Source organism: Staurois parvus, unplaced genomic scaffold (genome assembly GCF_062004578.1).
Source record: "Staurois parvus isolate SC_StPar_1 unplaced genomic scaffold, SC_StPar_1.0 ptg001766l, whole genome shotgun sequence".
NCBI lineage: Eukaryota > Metazoa > Chordata > Amphibia > Anura > Ranidae > Staurois > Staurois parvus.
In genome coordinates, this window is record NW_028319562.1 from 450,540 (window position 1) to 470,166 (window position 19,627).

Genomic DNA, 19,627 nt, shown 5'->3' on the forward strand with positions numbered 1-19,627 from the left:
CCCCGGGCAATAGGGGATCATGGGGCCCCTGTGTCCTTGCCCAAACTCAAAAAAGCCTATGAAAAAAGGTACCAGGGGCATCTCATGGGGCCCCCTACTGACCCTGCTTCCAAATGGTCAGTCCTCCCCTGGTCTGGGACTTTTTTTGAACGCAGAAAGTTGTGTTTTTGGTTCTATAGACTTTAATGGAAATGCTGCAGAAAAGCATGTATTATGTTTTTTGCTGAGCTTTGTGTTTTAAATCTGCCTAGCAAAAAGAAAAAGAAAAAAAAAAAAAAAAAACGCAAAACGAGCATGTGCAAAAATGCAAAAAGCAATGAAGAAATGGCTCAGATGCAACCTGCATAGGTGTGAACCTAGCCTTAGATAGATTTGGGTTCCTGATCAAGAGTGCTGGTGAATTTTCACACTTGTAATGAATTGCTTCTCCAACCTGAACCCGCTACAGATGCTTCAGCCACTGTTTTCTCTCATCCCATGTATTGGCTCAATCACGAGCTGCACTCCCCTAAAAAAACGCTTTTGACAATCTCCACTTCTCCATGCATCACTCCTGTTTTCTACACATTTAAAATATAAGAAACCTTTTTTTTTTTAATTACAGTAAATAGTTTATTACAAAATCTGCCTGTAAACAAATAGTAAAACCATCTGAAAACAATCAATGGAAGTGCAATACAGTTCATAAATTGCCTACACATCTGTCCGGAGGCGTCGGCGCCAACGTGATTCCTGTGATGGCAAACTGTAAGAAACCAAAAAAAAAAAAAACTAAAAAAGAGAAAAAGGAAAATAAACGTCTGTACGGACCTGCGTACAAAAATGTTCAAGTTTTAAAACAAACGTAGATAATGGCGTCTTCCTCTGAGCCCAAAGCAACTGGTCAGACACAGAGCATGTCAGGAGGCACAAAGTTGCTCGCGGGCGCCATCATCCAACCGCCACAGAACTCGTAACGCAACATTGTAAAGTCTTTTCTTATTAAGGCATAAATTAGAAACAAGTATCTGAGTTCTAATTTGGGTTTGTCTATCGCCTTCTACGTCTCCCGCTCACAGAAGAACAAGTCCAGTGTTTTTTTGTTGGGGGGGGTGGGGGGGGGGCACTCAGAGCACGGACAGGTCGTGGCAGGATTTGGACTTCTGTTTGAAAGCCATTTTCTTGTTGTTTTTGGCCACAATCTTCCCCAGGAACCTTTTAGCTTTCTTGCCTATGCTCTCCCGCCTCTTGCTGCTCGCCATCCGCCGGGCGTTGTCCTCCTTGCTGTCCTTGCGTAGTCTGATTTGGCGCACAATGCCTTCGAACAAGTCTTTGACATTGTGGTGCAGGGAGGCCGAGGTCTCGATGAACTTGCAGTCAAACACGACGGCGCAGGCCCGGCCCTCTGAGGGAGGAGGAAGAAACACGTTACTTAATGTAATAAAATGTATCTCTTCAAATATGTTCAATATTAAGACCTCAAATATTCTGACTTCCTTTTCCTAGACAGAAAATTCCATTCAATTTTATGGGCAAAGACAAAATGATTTTGTTTTGGATGGGTTGGAGCCCCTGTCAGGTTTTTATTGCTTGGGAAACAGGATTGCACTGAAACACTGGGGTTGCTTTTTTAAATGTATTATATATATTACTATATTCAATATTATGCCTATTATTATTAATAATAATATTAATGTTTATTATTTTTTATTATTGTTTTTATTTATTTTAGATTCTTGTATTACTATTAATATTATTTGTTTTATTAATATTGTTGGATTTGTATTTATTTACATTTATTTTACATTCTTGTATTTATTTGTATTATTATTATTATGTTTTATTATTATTGTTGCTTTTTAATTTATTTTAGATTCTTGCATAGTTTTTTTGTTATTATTTTAATTATTATTATTGCTTTTTATTATTATTTTTGTTACTTTTTTTAGTTGTTTCAGATTCTTATATGGTTTGGCAGTGGTATAAATGTAGCACATCTGAATATTGGGCAGCTTTTACACACCAGAGGATTTTCACAATCACTCTGAATGAGTAAATCTAGAAGTGAAGTCGCTATGATGAAGTCCAAATTATGTCCAAGTGTTCCATGTAGAAGATTTTTCCTGTTTTGGTGACAACTCAACATCATCTCTCGCTTTAAACCTCAATGTTGGTTAATGGACAATTAAACAGGGTGACTCTCCCCAGTGGAGAAACAGACAGGAATAAATACCAGTTTATTACAATGATTATTATGTGCCTCTATCAGAGGTAGAAGATGATTGTAGCTAAGAAGAGAAAAATGATATGCAATCCTCTTCTGGTATTTAGGATTATACAAAGCAGAATATATATACATACTCTATACACACATATATTTATATTCTCTCTCTCAAAAAAAATGTATGTTTAAATGAATGCTGGTCCTTCATGCTGAACATTTTTCTTATAAAGCATTTGCGAAACAAAATATAGTTTTATAAATATTCATGTATTATTTATGTATCATTATTTACTTATTTTATATAATTTTTATATATTCTATATATGAATTTTAATATAACTTATAACTATATCTACAATGTTTTAAATATTTTCATTTAGATTACTAAACTTTTATAATGTCATTGATGGATTTCCATAAAGTGTAAGCTAGATCTTCATTATATTAGATATTATAATGTCTTGTATAAAATAACTTTTATAATGTCATTGATGGATTTCCATAAAGTGTAAGCTAGATCTTCATTATATTACATATATTTGTTTTAGGAAATATTATACTATTTTAGCAGTACTGATATAAATTCTATATTCGATATTTTAGCCCTGATGAAGGGGGATTAGTAAGCCCTTGAAATGTGTCGGCTGTTTACTTTTTGGCAATTCCTACAATAAGGATATAAAAAAGAAATCCTGCTCACCATCCACAGACACTTCCCGCGATCTGACGAGGTCACTTTTATTCCCAACCAGGATAATTGGGATATCCTCAGACTGGCGAGCCCGTCGAAGCTGGATTCGGAGCTCGGAGGCTTTTTCGAAGCTGGATTTGTCTGTCACGGAGTACACAATGACATAGGCGTCCCCCATCTTCATACATTGGTTGTGGAGCCAGTGATTGTCATCCTGGAGAAATAAAAACATGACAATGCTCAGTTGTGGGCCAGATGTATCACATATATGTTATTAATTATAATATCACGTATATTTTATTAATTATAATATCACATATATGTTATTGATAATATCACGTATATATGTTATTAATTATAATATCACGTATATCTTATTAATTATAATATCACGTATATATGTTATTAATTATAATATCACATATATCTTATTAATTAAAATATCACGTATATCTTATTAATTGTAATATCACGTATATCTTATTAATTGTAATATCACATATATATCTTATTAATAATATCACGTATATCTTATAAATTATAATATCACGTATATTTTATTAATTATAATATCACATATATGTTATTAATTATAATATCATGCATATCTTATTAATTAATAATATCACGTATATATTATTAATCATAATATCATTTATACTATGTTATTAGTTACAGTCAATCATCATATACTGTATATGTCATTAATTATATTATTACATATTTGTTAATTATTTTATAACAGCCTATTTATAAAGATCATTCATTAATCCTTCTTAAATTGTACACAGGATAACATCTTGCTCTTCTAAGTCATCATAAGGGTTTAGGCGTCTCGGGGAGACCATATACTGTAAAATCTGAACTCCAAATGAATGCAGATTTGCATTTATTTTTGCATCATATCATGCATTTATTTTAATAAAATAGTTTAAGTACCTGAATGTGACCTATACAGCAGAGCTCAGATTTGGGGAAGGGGGAAGCTGCACAAGAAGCCAATCAGTTGAGCTTGAGTGCTTATGTGCTAGCAAGGGGCGTGCTGATTGGAGAAGAGAGGAGAGTGACAGAGGGACAAGCTTGTCAGTCTGCTGTCTCTTCTAGATATGTTAATGAACTACAGCACAGAAATGCTGTGTGGCAGAACTGTGTAAATCTCAGGTCTGTATGCACAGAAATAAAGATTCCTTGGCAGGCAAATCATCTCTCATATATGTATGTAATCTGTGTGTTTTGCCATTTCCTTGGAGTTCAGCTTTTAGTCATCATTTAACAAATATGGAAATATGGATAGTGCTCTTCCTATAGAGCATCTTGAAGCTGAGCTCCATGCTAATAAATCCATTTGCCATGTGTATTTTTCTTGAATCTCGATGTGTATTTGTGTATTTTTTCCAGATCTGTGCAGTTATCCAGTGTGTGACTTCCTGTAATAAAGACCGCTCACTGCTGCTCTCTCTCCTTGTACAGGGTGTCTGGTCTTGTTGCCTCCCTTTCCTGTAGTTTCCTGCAGGCAACCTGTAGTGGGTGGAGCCTGGTGGGTCCCTCCTACAGCTCCATTCTCTGCACAGGCTATGTACAGCACAGTGATGATGCCATTACAAGATAACATCTGGGTTTGCAAGCATTTGGTACATTTATTGAAGAATATATTTAAATTAAAGTTTTTGTGTCTGGAGTTCAGCTTTAAGGTTGAGACCATAATAAATCACCCAATGTAAAAAAACAAAAAAAACATCAGCTGTACGGAATTATTGTCACTTCAGCCTGATAAAACTAAAGACTGCAGAAAAGTACAGAATACATAAAATCCATAAACTTCCATAAAGAAGTGAATAATGATAATGAAGTACCTGCTCCCAAATATCGAAGACCAATAGGCTGGCTTCTTCCCCATCCACCATTATTGATCTGTCGTATGTGTTTCCTAAAAAAAAGAAAATATTGCATTTTTAACAAAAGAAGTTTGAAAATCAAACAAAAGTTGTGACAAAGTTATAAAGTTGGTTTTGGCATTTAGTACGGACATGAGAAGTGCGCCAGGCGGTCAATTGGAGAGACCACATACCAGAGGGGTGGAGTCTAAAACCCAATCATGGACAATGAACAAAGACAGAGGGGCTCCAGGGTGCCTGGTGGCACAGGCTCACCTTACAAGGCACCTTTCAGGACAGTCACCATCTGTCATGGCTAATATACAGTCATTTAATAATAGAACTAATTCTAACACAAATCTGATACGTTTCAAAGGGCCAAGCACACTTCTTCAGGGCTCAGGTGTTGTAAGAGGTAGGACCCCTAAGATAGACGATCGCCATGGAAATGTCATAATATTATTAAAATATTTTACACTTTTATGACATCTCCTTGGTGATTTGGCATTTTAAGAATACCTGAACCAAGAAGACGTTTGTTGTGCTCCCGAAACGTGTCAGCTGTTTTGTGTTACCCCGATGTGAACTCATTTTTTCACTGAAAGGCTTTGGTGGTTTGTTTGGCTCTCTCTTTAGACGGTAGATACATAGATTTTTAAATTTAGGAACCTCCTTTTTAAGGCGTGTCCCCTACTTTTTTTTATTATTTAGAGGGAGAGTATAATTCGGGTAGTTTAGTTTATATGATGTAGTATTCTTTCTGTTTGTGTTTTTTCCTTATGTGATTATATGGTTGAAAAGAGCTTCCATAACGCTCAGGAGAAATTTAAAGCCCACTGACCATTGAACCCCTCTACACCCAAGAAAACTTCCAAAACCACCCTAATATTGCCCTCCCCATTGACTACAATGCATTTAATCAGAAATTGATCTGATATCTCTAGAACTTTTAGGGAAATGAGAACTCTTAGTTTTGCTCATCCCCAAGTCCACCTTAGGCATGCAGTTCTGTTGGTTTGTAGTGTGAACTCACCTGCTTCTTCTACATCCTGAAGATCCTCCACACCTCCAAAGATCCTCGCTAGACTGGACTTGCCCACGCCGTGCTCACCGAGCAAGATGACTTTGAAGAGGTGGTCTTCTGAGTCACTTCCAGAGGATATGACGGAGTCTGAGGAGTCAGAGGCCCAGCTCTCGCGCTGTTCATCGGCGGGGTTGTAGGAGGGATAGCGGACCAGTTTGGAGAGCTCCCCGGCGGGAGATTTGCCTCGGAGCTCCTTGTCGTCGGCTGGCATGCTCCTCCGGTGGAGCTGCTGGTGCATGGCTAATGGCATGCTGCTCCGTCTCTTCTCCAGGCTCTTGATCCGGTCGCTGCGGTTCAGGGTCATTGCTGAAAGAGGACCATAACCAACATTAATTCCTGCAGCCCCAAAAACAACTGAAATGATTCGGAATAGCGAACATTGCATTACATTTTTTTAAGGGTTGTTTTCTCAGTTATCAACACCTGCCAGATGTGCAGAAGAAAGCTCCAAAATTTGAAATTTCATTTTATTCAGAATCTTGTATCATGGTAATCCAACATGTTTCAGGAGTTCACAGGGTCCCCTTTATCAGGGAAACAAATAACTGAATAATAAAGGGGGACCTCTTTAACTCCTGAAACGTGTTGGGTTTTTATAATACGAAATTCCTAATAAATTTAGTTTGGACTAACCTTTATATGAGTTAAGAGCCAACCTCTAACCACCCCTCCCGGGAGAACCTCCTCAGGATAACCATTCCCTCTACACTACTTGAGACCTGACCGGGGATATCCCTTGAAATAGGAGATTCAGCCCCTCACACCTTCATTCTACCTTCTAAATGCTGAAGATTGGAGGTTCTCCCACAATTTATCTGTTTTTATATTACGGCACCAGCTCATTGTTGTAGAGTAGACCTTCAGTGGGGTTGGGGATTTTGGCATGCTGAACTGGAAGGGATGGCTTTCTGCAAACAACTGACAAAGGACATCAGCCATGTGTCAGGTCTGTTCTCATCATGAAGCATTGTTGCCTCCTAACTGCCTCTGAAAGCACCCGAGCCATCTCCGAAGCTTCATCATTGTCCCTTCATAGATCAAATTCACCTTCATGAATGAATCATTGGGACCTGAGCCCAGTCCTTTAAATAATTCTCCTGTGAAATACAAACCTCAATGCATAGACACCACACTAGCTATGAGAAAACAGCGGATCCCGAGGGGGGTGAATGCCTCGGGAGCTCAGGGTTGGGGTCTTTTTGTCTTTCCTCATCTACATAAATTAATAAAGACAGTATTTAATAAAACTTTTTTTGCTATATCTGGCATTTGCCCCCCATAATTTCCACCTTCCCCTCAGCCTTGGGGGCATTTAAAGGGCCATCAACTATGGAAACATATCAGTCAGTATCGAACTACAAATATCAGCCATCAAGCACAGGCAAAGACATTCACCAATGGAAGAAGCCAAACCAGACCAAACGATAAAAGAGTCCAAATTTATTGACTGGTTTACATAAAAAAAAACAGCTGTTAGGCACAGTGTGGTCAGCCACCTCTTCCATTGCCAGGGAACTACAAGTCTGAGCAAGCCCTGCTGGGAATTCCATCTCCTGGATGGTGGTCAGTGTTCCAAACCTTGGACTGGCACATCATTTAACCCTTTCCATACTGCTCTGTTTTAAAACACATTTTCATACCTTCCTTTACATCTTAAAGCTTTCATGTAAGTATTACACAAACAGTCTGTTAAACTCAAATTGTACAATTGTAAACTATCTCTGTATAGTAGACACATGGAAGGGGGCACTTGGCTGGTCTGGGGAGTCATTAGCTCTGTGGTTTTGTAGGAGACCCCCACCAAAGATTATGAGTTTATAGTGAAATAATTATCATTATTTATCTCATTTCATTCAATGCCTTTAAATGCCAACACCGGACTTTGCTAAGTCATGTGATTGCCAGGCAGCTCATACACTGCCATGTTCCCCGTGTTGTGGGCTTCTGATAGATCAGTGCAAGGTATGCTGAATCTAGAATCATTTATTGTAGTCCAATGATAACAGGAATTCCATTGCAACCCAAATGATATACTGCACCAGTGAAATGTATCACCATCACACAATACCTGATGGACTTCAAACTATATATTGTATGAATGTATGGATTGTACATGCATGAAATGATATGTTGTATCACCATCACGTGCAGACAATACTCGATGGAATTCAGATAATACATTGTACGAATATACTGTAATGAATGGATTGTACACACGTGGAATGATATATTGTATCAGGGCAATCTGTCACAACCATGTGCAGACAATACTTGATGGACTTCAGATGATACAATATACCAGCCATTCACAACTAGGGTTCCTCCAGAGATTGCTAGGGGTTCCTTGAACTGTGGCTACTTGAGCTCCCATCTGATGGTGTTTTCATGGATCCAGGTCCATCAACACTTGGCAGAACCAGTAGCACCATCAGACATTACTTGATGGACTTCAGATAACACATTGTATGATTACACCGTAATGAAGGATTATACATACATGGAATGATGTATTGTACCTGTGCAATCTATCACGACCATGTGCAGACAATCATAACCATGTGCAGACAATACTTGATGGACTTCGGAGAATACATTGTACGAATATACCATAATGAATGGATTGTACACACATGGAATGATGTATTGTACCTGTGCAATCTATCACAACCATGTGCAGACAATCACAACCATGTGCAGACAATACTTGGTGGACTTCGGAGAATACATTGTACGAATATACCGTAATGATATATTGTACCTGTGCAATCTTTCACAACTATGTGCAGACAATACCTGATGGACTTCAGATGATACAATATACCAGCCATTCTTAACTAGGGTTCTTTGAACTGGGGCTAACTGAGTTTCCATCTGACCGTGTCTTCATAAATCTGGGTCCATCACCACTTGGCAGAACCAGTGGCATCATCAGACAATACTTGATGGACTTCAGATGACACATCGTATGAATATATCTTAATGAAGGATTATAGATACATGGAATGATATATTCTACCTGTGCAATCTTTCACAACCATGTGCAGACAATACTTGATGGACTTCAGATGATACACTATACCAGCCATTCTCAACTAGGGTTCCTTGAACTGGGGCAACTAAGTTCCCATTTGATGGTGTCTTCATGGATTTGGGTCCATCACCACTTAACAGAACCAGTGGCACCATCAGACAATACGTGATGGACTTCAGATGATACAATATACCAGCCATTCTCAACTAGGGTTCCTTGAACTGGGGCTAACTGAGTTCCCATCTGATGGTGTCTTCATGTATTTGGGTCCATCAACACTTTGCAGAACCAGTGGCACCATCAGACAATACTTGATGGACTTCAGATGATACACTATACCAGCCATTCTCAACTAGGGTTCCTTGAACTGGGGCTAACTAAGTTCCCATCTGATGGTGTCTTCATGGATTTGGGTCCATCACCACTTAACAGAACCTGTGGCACCATCAGACAATACGTGATGGACTTCAGATGATACAATATACCAGCCATTCTCAACTAGGGTTCCTTGAACTGGGGCTAACTGAGTTCCCATCTGATGGTGTCTTCATGTATTTGGGTCCATCAACACTTTGCAGAACCAGTGGCACCATCAGACAATACTTGATGGACTTCAGATGATACACTATACCAGTCATTCTCAACTAGGGTTCCTTGAACTGGGGCTAACTAAGTTCCCATCTGATGGTGTCTTCATGGATTTGGGTCCATCACCACTTAACAGAACCTGTGGCACCATCAGACAATATGTGATGGACTTCAGATGATACAATATACCAGCCATTCTCAACTAGGGTTCCTTGAACTGGGGCTAACTAAGTTCCCATCTGATGGCATCTTCATGGATTTGGGTCCATCACCACTTAACAGAACCAGTGGCACCATCAGACAATACTTGATGCACTTGATGATACATTGTATGAATATCCCGTAATGAAGGATTATACATACATGGAATGATATATTGTATCTGTGCAATCTATCACAACCATGTGCAGACAATACCTGATGGACTTCAGATGATACATTGTACGAATGTATGGTGATGAAGGATTGTACATACATTGAATGATATCTTGTATCAGCGTCAGATGATACTTCATGGAGTTTAGATGACGCATGGTATGAATACACTGTAATAAAGGATTGGCCATACATTGAATAGTATACTGTATGCCCATCTGAGGATACATCGCACCAATATACCGGAATACATACAGTAAATGACAATCTCCTAAAGTGCCTCACAAACCAATGAAAGGTAATCTTGCAATCCATTGCTAATCTCTGGGGATCCCAAGAAATGATCCAGACACCCCAGAACCTCAGGTACCACATGGGAGCAAAGTACAGCTGAATGCTTTCATGCAGCGCTGCAGTCTATGTTGGTGACATAGTTAAAGATCTTCTGCAAAACTAATCAAGAGATGTGCAGAATGGGAATTGCTGCCAAGTCTGGAGTGCTGCTACAAGGAAGGGGCCAGCATGGATTACTGCAAGCTTTAATGACATGAAACACAAAACGCCCACTTACTTGTGGCTGGCAGTGTGTCGGTTATAATCCCAGGGGAGGCAGTGAGCAGTCCTGTGCAGTTATGTCCCTGTGACAGGCTGTGTGCTGATCCTGCTGCAGGCTGGTGTCTTATGTATGCCTGGAGGGGCTGACGTCACAGGGAGCCCAGCATATGGGAGCCCAGGATCCTCCCCACTTCCATATCAGTCCAGATGTGACATCACACAGCACTCTGCTTACTCAGACCCCCCCCCCATCCCCCATCTGGACCACTAAATACCCAGCCCGATGCCACAGGAGTTCTCCCATCCACATCTGCCACCCTTCCAGAATATTCTGAATGGACAGGAATGGTTCTCCCCAGACAACACTGCACTACTTAACCCTTTCAGGGTTGTCAATGGTTGGATGTGTGGATCTTTTATCTGCAGATCCGCAATCTTGGTGGAAAATAACTGACTTTGCTGAAATCTCATTGAAGTTTGCTATATGGACTGATTATAAAAAATGTGTAAAACAAAAAAGTATGGAAAAACAATTTTTTTTAAATGTTTTGAATGAAGTGATGAGGGGTTTTGTATCGCTGGGGAGACTCCTCCTCTCTATTTGTCCTGGTGTCACCGAGAAAGCAATGATGGGAAATCCAAATATGTTACCATTGTCACCAAAACAGGAAGTGAGGGGAAATCTTCCAATGGGGACACCTTTTTATTAGGATATTTCCCTCATATTGGAGAGATTTTCTCATTTCTGGTTGTGTCTCCAAGACAGGAAGTGAATGGAAATCTCCCCAGTATGGCAAAGACTGCACAGATGAACCTGATATGGTTGTTTTTTGGCTTCTTACCTACTACTTCCCTTAAAGCTGAACTCTGAGATAAGTAAATATTGGCTAAGTCCATTTGTCATGTGTATTTGTCTTGAATGTTGGTGTGTATATCTTCCAGATCTGTGCAGTAATCCAGTGTGAGGCTTCCTGTAATGAAGACCACTCACTGCTGCTCTCCCTCCTTGTGCAGGGTGACTGGTCTTGTCTCCTCCCTCTGCTGTAGTCTTCTGCAAGGCAGCTTGTAGTGGGTGGAGCCTGGTGGGCCCCTCCCACAGCTCTGCTCTCCCTCCTTGTGCAGGTGACTGGTCTTGTCTCCTCCCTCTGCTGTAGTCTTCTGCAAGGCAGCTTGTAGTGGGTGGAGCCTGGTGGGCCCCTCCCACAGCTCTGCTCTCCCTCCTTGTGCAGGTGACTGGTCTTGTCTCCTCCCTCTGCTGTAGTCTTCTGCAAGGCAGACTGTAGTGGGTGGAGCCTGGTGGGCCGCTCCCACAGCTCTGCTCTCCCTCCTTGTGCAGGTGACTGGTCTTGTCTCCTCCCTCTGCTGTAGTCTTCTGCAAGGCAGACTGTAGTAGGTGGAGCCTGTGGGCCCCTCCCACAGCTCTGCTCTCCCTCCTTGTGCAGGTGCCTTGGCTTGTCTCCTCCCTCTGCTGTAGTCTTCTGCAAGGCAGACTGTAGTAGGTGGATCCTGGTGGGCCCCTCCCACAGCTCTGCTTTCTCTCCTTGTGCAGGTGACTGGTCTTGTCTCCTCCCTCTGCTGTAGTCTTCTGCAAGGCAAACTGTAGTAGGTGGAGCCTGGTGGGCCCCTCCCACAGCTCTGTTCTCTCTCCTTGTGCAGGTGATTGGTCTTGTGGCAGCACCCAGATATTGCAGAGTTCCCCTTTAAACTTCAACACTTCTAGCAGCCTGTGTTTGCAAAAGCAAAGTTTTCGGCTCACTTTCCCCCTCATTTATTTTCTGTAAAGTAATGTGTACCAGTCCATAGCTAGCACCCTTATCTGTAGCTGGAACTCAAGGCTAAATTCTGCAGAGTTTAGAAAGTTTTTTGAATGTATAGAAAGTGAAAGAGGAAATATATGTATTGTGATGTAATTATTGGTATGTACATTTGTAAGACTCACTCGGCTTTGCAGGCATGAACCTGGCTGGGTCACTCAGTGCTGTTTTAATAAATTTGTTTTCCTCAAGTCCGTGTCCGGAGTTCCCTGGTTTTCTAAAATTGCTACTATAGTCTTGTCTCCGCCCCCTCCTGGAGTTCTCTGTAGTGGGTGGGGCCTGCTAGGTCCCTCCCACAGCTCTGCTCTCTCTCCTTGTACAGGTGACTGGTCTTGTCTCCGCCCCCTCCTGGAGTTCTCTGTAGTGCGTGGGGCTTGCTGAGCCCCTCCCATAGCTCTGCTTTCCCTCCTTGTGCAGTGTGACCGGTCTTGTCTCCTCCCTCTGCCATAGCTTTCTGCATGCAGACTGTAGTGGGTGGAGCCTGGTGGTCTCCTCCCACAGCTCTGCTCTCTTTCCTTGTGCAGGAAACTGGTCTTGTCTCCATCTCTCCTGGAGTTCTTTGTAGTGGGTGGGGTCTGCTGGGTTCCTCCAACAGCTCTGCTCTCTGCACAGGCTATGAACAGCACATTGAAGATGTCACTGCTACATTTACAAGGTAATAGCTGGGTTTGCAAAGACATTTGGTGCACACAAAAAAAAAGACAAATCATTTGTAGTTAAAAATAAAAAAAATATATTTTTAATAGCAAACTTTTTGCAACTTGTAAGGGAATACTTACGCAGAAATGAACCTTAATAATAAATTTCTGGAAATAAAATTGGTTTGAACTATTATTTAGTAACACTGTCCCTGTGCTGTGCATGCCCTGTAGACAGCGCTGAGCATGGAGTTGGGTTTTAAAAGTCCATGTATATCACTTTTGGACTGCGTTTTGTACTTTATTACATGTCATCTATCATTCACTATGTATCTGTTTTTTTATATTCAGTAGAGCTTTTTTTTTTTTTTTTTTTAATACACACATTTTGTGAATATCCAGCGCAGTTGAACATTTACTTGATTCATCACATATTTATTCCACTGGGGGGGCTGATTGCTCAGCTGGGCATTTATTTTGCAATTATTTAATACTGTTTTTGTTGATTTTCACACTTTATGCTTTAGGTTAGCCAGGTGTTTATTACAGCTCGGCCAGGTGTTTACCGCTATTGTGATTGTGTTTTATGCCTGATATTCTGATATACCTTTCACTTCTTTTGACTGTTTTTGTTTTAACACTTCACACTTCAGCTCAGCCAGGTGTTTATTATTGGCTGCGCAGGTGCTTGTTTCTACTTGATTTTGGTTTATTTTTGATTTATGTTTCACTTATCATTTGAATTTAGTGGCTCAGCCAGTTTTTATTTACTATTGACTTTATTTGTTCACAGATTTATTCTATTACACACTGGGTTTGATGCTCAGGAGGGTGTTTATTTATTATTAGTGGGTTTTTTTGGGTCACTAGGGGGCAGCGCAGCACTATTCTTGGGGAGTTTTATTGATGTGGGAACACATTTAGGTGCTTGCAGCAGCTTATAATTTTTTTGAGTATTATATCCTTACTAATGTTTAGGACTGGATGCCCTTTAAATCCAAAATCCAGAGAACTTTATTCTACAGCCAGCGACCAATCTATAAAAACCTTATAGTGAGTGGGACTGCAGGGACATTTCCTGGGACGTTCCTCAGACATGCAGGGTATACAGGGGCCGGCTGTGACACTGATCCCGGAGAAGGGTGGCGGGGACACCTGGCCCAGTTACAGACAGTGACATGAGCTCAGATCTGGTTACATCTGTGCCCAATGTGGCATCTGGAAGTCATGGAAATAGCCGGTGAGCAGGCTTCCCCTCCTATCTGGGGGTTCATGTGGCATCCCCGATGACTTCACCACCGACAGGTGCGGCTATATATGACACATCCCCACCCCCGTCCTGGGATGATCCCCGTCTCCACAACAAACTGGAACAAGTCTTCATCACATGCCGGATACAAGTCACTGACTCAGAGAGCAGCCAATGTATCCAGCTATGGCTCCAACACAGGCCGTGGAGCTGTACATCAGTGCTGGGCAGGGGCGGACTGACAACTCATGGGGCCCCCGGGCAATAAGGGATCATGGGGCCCCTGTGTCTTTACCCGAACTCAAAAAAGCCTATGAAAAAGGTACCAGGGGCATCTCATGGGGCCCCCTACTGACCCCGGGCCCTCGGGCAGTGCCTGAGATCTCCAAATGGTCAGTCCGCCCCTGGTGCTGGGCAACCTGATGGCTTCTTGGGGAGCCTCTTGCAACCCAAAGAGGACCAATAAGATCGCTGAATTAATCTCGAATTGTTTGCGCAAAATTCACTTGAAAAAATTAAATTTTCTCTTTTTTCTCCTTATTAATATTATTTTATTTTTAGGATGTGGGAGTATTTGTGTTTTTTCACAATTACAAATAAAGATTTCTTCTTCCCTATTATAGAGGTGGGGGAGGGGGGGAAACTAAAAATTAAAAAAAAAATCTGGAGTAACTTTAATTTTTCCATTCTTGTTGAGTCCAATGTATTTCACCATAAGGATGACATTTTACTAAAACCTCTAAAATTTTGCTAAAATTTCAAGAAAGTGAAAACTCTGATATTTGTTACTTCCACAATCATGGAAATCCTGGTGTCTGTGCAGTTCTGTGTTCACAAATGCCTGACACAGATCAGCCCCTGCTGACTCTTACCTTGTGACTTGCTACAAAGTTTCACTGGAGCAGGAGAGACTGAGGAAATGTTTCCTCCCACCTGCGGCAGACTCAGCCTAGGCAAAGTCACTGACTGGAGCTCAAGGATTGGTTGTTAATGATGTATATGATGTTTTCTGCAGTATGATCCTGTTGATGTATATTGTGGCATGTCAGGGATTGCTTCATGGAGGTTTGTATAGTATAGTTGATGACAGGTCCTCTTTACACTCTTCCATCTTTGTGAATGGAGTCTTATGACTGCTGAAGTCCCTCCGGTTGTAGACTGTGATTCAGTGACTTCTCTGAGTGATCTCCCATTCATGACTTATTTATAGTCTGTATATACATAGCTCTGAGATATCATCATTCACCAAAACCAAAGGAGCTGACACTCTAATGTATCTTTAGTATGTGATCTGTCTGTGCATCACATCTATTGGTCCTCCAGATTATCTCAGATGCCCCAAAATATATCAGTCTGGGAGCCCAAATGTTTTCCACAACAATTCTTCCAATGGGGGAACTTTAACTCACCTACCTCCATGTACACCACCTGTACCTACCTCCATGTACACCACCTGTACCTACCTCCATGTACTCCGCCTGTACCTACCTCCATGTACACCACCTGTACCTACCTCCATATACACCACCTGTACCTACCTTTATGTACACCACCTGTACCTACCTTTATGTACACCGCCTGTACCTACCTCTATGTACACGGCCTGTACCTACCTCTATGTACACGGCCTGTACCTACCTCTATGTACACCGCATGTACCTACCTCTATGTACACCACATGTACCTACCTCCATGTACACCGCCTGTACCTACCTCCATGTGCACCGCCTGTACATGCCTCTATGTGCACCGCCTGTACCTGCCTCTATGTGCACCGCCTGTACCTACCTCTATGTGCATCGCCTGTACCTACCTCTATGTACTCAGTTTATACCTGCCTCTATGTACTCCACCTGTACCTACCTCGATGTACTCTGTTTGTACCTACCACTATGTACTCCGCATGTACCTACCCCTATGTACTCCATTTTTACCTACCACTATGTACTCCGCCTGTACCTGCCTCTATGTGCACCGCCTGTACCTATCTCTATGTACACCACCTGTACCTACCCCTATGTACTCCATTTGTACCTACCTCTATGTACACTGCCTGTACCTACCTCTATGTACTCCATTTGTACCTACCTCTATGTACACTGCCTGTACCTACCTCTACTGTATTTACACTGCCTGTACCTTCCTCTATGTACTCCACCTGTACCTACCTCTATGTACACCACCTGTACCTACCTCTATGCACTCCGCCTGCACTTACCTCTATGCGCACTGCCTGTAGCTACCTCTATGCGCACCGCCTGTACCTACCTCTATGCGCACCGCCTGTACCTACCTCTATGCACACCGCCTGTACCTACCTCTATGTAATCTGCCTGCACCTACCTCTTTGTGCACCGCCTGTACCTACCTCTATGTACACTGCCTGTAGCTACCTCTATGTACACCACCTGTACCTACCTCTATGTACACCGAAGTACCTACCTCTATGTACACCACCTGTACCTACCTCTATGTACACTGCCTGTAGCTACCTCTATGTACTCCACCTGTACCTACCTCTATGTAGACCGCCTGTACCTACCTCTATGTGCACCACCTGTACCTACCTCTATGTAGACCGCCTGTACCTACCTCTACGTACACTGCATGTACCTACCTCTAAGAACACTTTGTACTATGTGTTCTCCCTCTGCTGATCTCTGTACACCTCTTTCTCCCCTTGAAATCGGAATTTTCCATAACAACCCCCCCCCCCCCATGTTCCCTCTTCCCGAACTCCGGTTATTTTCCTGCCAGGGATTTTTCCGGAGTTCCCATCCTCCTGCCAGTTGCCACATCTTCTGAGAAGAGAGGAGAGCGGCCTGTGACTGGACAGACAATAACATTTATTTTTACCCTTTGTGATTGGAAGAGGTTGGTGGCTCCGCTGCCAGGGCAATGCCAGCAATCCCCTGCAGGCTAATTCTGTACAGCTGCCTGTAAATGGCTCTGCAACAGCCAAAGATATAGAGAAGGTCGACCCTGCTGACCCTTTCTGAAACCCAACACAGTACAGACCATCTGTTCCCAGAAACCTCAATTGACTGTCATGCCGATCCTCTGGATTCACTACTTTACGAGTACCTGACCTGAAAGAAGCATGCAGCAAGTGAAGGCAGAATGCTGGATCTGCAGGAAAGAAGAGGGCGGACAGTGATGGCGCCCCATATCTCTCCCATGACAGGAGCGTTGTATGTTGTAAGTCAAGTACAGTATATGGCTGATGGGGTGTCAGTCTGTAGAGGCCTGTGTGTCTATGTGCTGCTGGAAGCTGATTCCTCTGTACAGCAGAGACTCAGTCAGGTGAGTTTCTGGTTTCATGTAAGCTGAGGTCATCACAATAGGGATGAAAAGGTTCCAAGGTGGAGGTAAGGTGATCCGCAGAGATCCACCTCTCCGTCTGCCCTCTCCACGTTTTACAGTGCACCGAACAGGGAATTCCACATCTTGCTGGCCGGCCGTGTCACAGGATCTGCGATACCCTCGTTATATACGGAGTACAAACATGGCGCTAATTAAAGGAATACTCCACTCTAAATCCAGAATAAACCTGAAACCCACTTTTATGATGGTGTGCATCTCCACAATGTGCAGTGCCTTGAAAAGGTATTCCATCCATCTTCCTATCAACTCTGACCAGCTTCCCTATCCCTGCAGAAGAAAAGCTTCCCCACAACATGATCCTGTCACCACCATGTTTCACGGTGGGGATGGTGTGTTCAGGGTGATGTGCAGTGTTAGTTTTCCGCCACACGTAGTGTTTTGCTTTTAGGCCAAAAATTTCAATTTTGGTCTCATCTGACCAGAGCACCTTCTTCCATGTTTGCTGTGTCCTCCACATGGCTTCTCACACACTGCAAACAGGACTTCTTTGTAAAACATTTTGAAAACCATTTATCATTTTCCTTCCACTTCACAATTATGTGACTTTGTGTTGGTCTATCACATAAAATCCCAATAAAATACATTTACGTTTTTGGTTGTAACATGACAAAATGTGGAAAATTTCAAGGGGTATGAATACTTTTTCAAGGCACTGTAATAATGGAGAATTGTGAAGGGGCTCATTCATTTACATCTTGGCATTATGGCGACATATGTGGCAGGCATTGTGGCACCACTCATTTTGAATGGCATCCCAATGTACTAAGGCAGTACACCTGCAATGCAGTACACCACATGGCAGCACATTAGAAGTTCAGGTATTGACAAATTTTGGGTTGCCTTAACACAATGCAGCCTAATGTGCGTTAAGTCATGTGCAGTACCACGCCGCAATGTATGAGCCCCTGCATACATTGGGCCCACACCGCAAATAGGCCCAATGTATGCAGGGGCTCACAGAACACCCACCCTCCAACAGAACATGGATTCCAGTAATTGGATCCCCTGGGAACACCATCTCAGAATATTAGTAAAGTGTTCCAAGCTCCACCCACTGTGGAATTTTCTGCCTGCTGGAACAGAGACTTGACCATCAAAAAGTCCCTGTCTCAACTCCCCCTCCTTACTATTCTGTGGCCTCCATGCCCAATGTCAGCAGCAGTCTACCCGCCTCCCTTCCGTGAATCTTCTCCCCTCCACCCAAACTGCCAGCTGGTGCATTAGGATTCTGCACTGGTACTGCAGCTTGTAAAAATGAATCCATCCATTACTCAATCCATCCATCATTCAATCCATCCATCAATCAGTCAATTCATACATTCATCGTTCAATCCATCCCTCAATCAATCCATCCATTCTTAAATCCATCCATCCCCTAATCCATCCATCCATCATTGAATCCATCCATCCATCACTGAATCCATCCATCCATCATTGAATCCATCAATCCCTCAATCCATCCATCATTGAATCAATCCATCCATCCATCATTGAATCCATCCACTCCTCAATCCATCCATCATTGAATCCATCAATCCCTAAATCTATCCATCATTGAATCCATCCATCCATCCATCATTGAATCCATCCACTCCTCAATCCATCCATCATTGAATCCATCAATCCCTAAATCTATCCATCATTGAATCAATCCATCCATCCATCATTGAATCCATCCACTCCTCAATCCATCCATCATTGAATCCATCCACTCTTCAATCCATCCATCATTCAATCCATCCACTCCTCAATCCATCCATCATTGAATCCATCCACTCCTCAATCCATCCATCATTGAATCCATCCACTCCTCAATCCATCCATCATTGAATCCACTCCTCAATCCATCCATCATTGAATCCATCCACTCCTCAATCCATCCATCATTGAATCCATCCACTCCTCAATCCATCCATCATTGAATCCATCCACTCCTCAATCCATCCATCATTGAATCCATCCACTCCTCAATCCATCCATCATTGAATCCATCCACTCCTCAATCCATCCATCATTGAATCCATCCACTCCTCAATCCATCCATCATTGAATCCACTCCTCAATCCATCCATCATTGAATCCACTCCTCAATCCATCCATCATTGAATCCACTCCTCAATCCATCCATCATTGAATCCATC

The 19,627-nt window shown here is 42.2% G+C and overlaps 1 protein-coding gene across 1 annotated transcript; it reads right to left on the reverse strand.

The window, feature by feature from the left end:
• Window positions 1-581: 581 nt before the first annotated feature.
• RRAD (RRAD, Ras related glycolysis inhibitor and calcium channel regulator) lies at window positions 582-10,541 on the reverse strand. Its single transcript, XM_089663780.1, has 5 exons — window positions 10,418-10,541; window positions 5,802-6,158; window positions 4,748-4,821; window positions 2,904-3,108; window positions 582-1,384 (listed from the first exon to the last, which is right to left on the reverse strand). The coding sequence occupies exons 2-5, from the start codon at window positions 6,154-6,156 to the stop codon at window positions 1,107-1,109; spliced, it is 912 nt and encodes a 303-aa protein (XP_089519906.1). The 5' UTR covers window positions 6,157-6,158; window positions 10,418-10,541; the 3' UTR covers window positions 582-1,106.
• Window positions 10,542-19,627: the final 9,086 nt, after the last annotated feature.

Excerpts from the sequence above, each read along its gene's own strand:
- RRAD (XM_089663780.1), bottom strand. The coding sequence starts at position 6,156 with ATGACCCTGAACCGCAGCGACCGGATCAAGAGCCTGGAGAAGAGACGG. Across the intron at positions 4,822-5,801 it reads TCAGGATGTAGAAGAAGCAG|GAAACACATACGACAGATCA; the intron begins GTGAGTTCACAC and ends TCTTTTTTTTAG. Across the intron at positions 3,109-4,747 it reads TCTTCGATATTTGGGAGCAG|GATGACAATCACTGGCTCCA; the intron begins GTACTTCATTAT and ends TTATTTCTCCAG.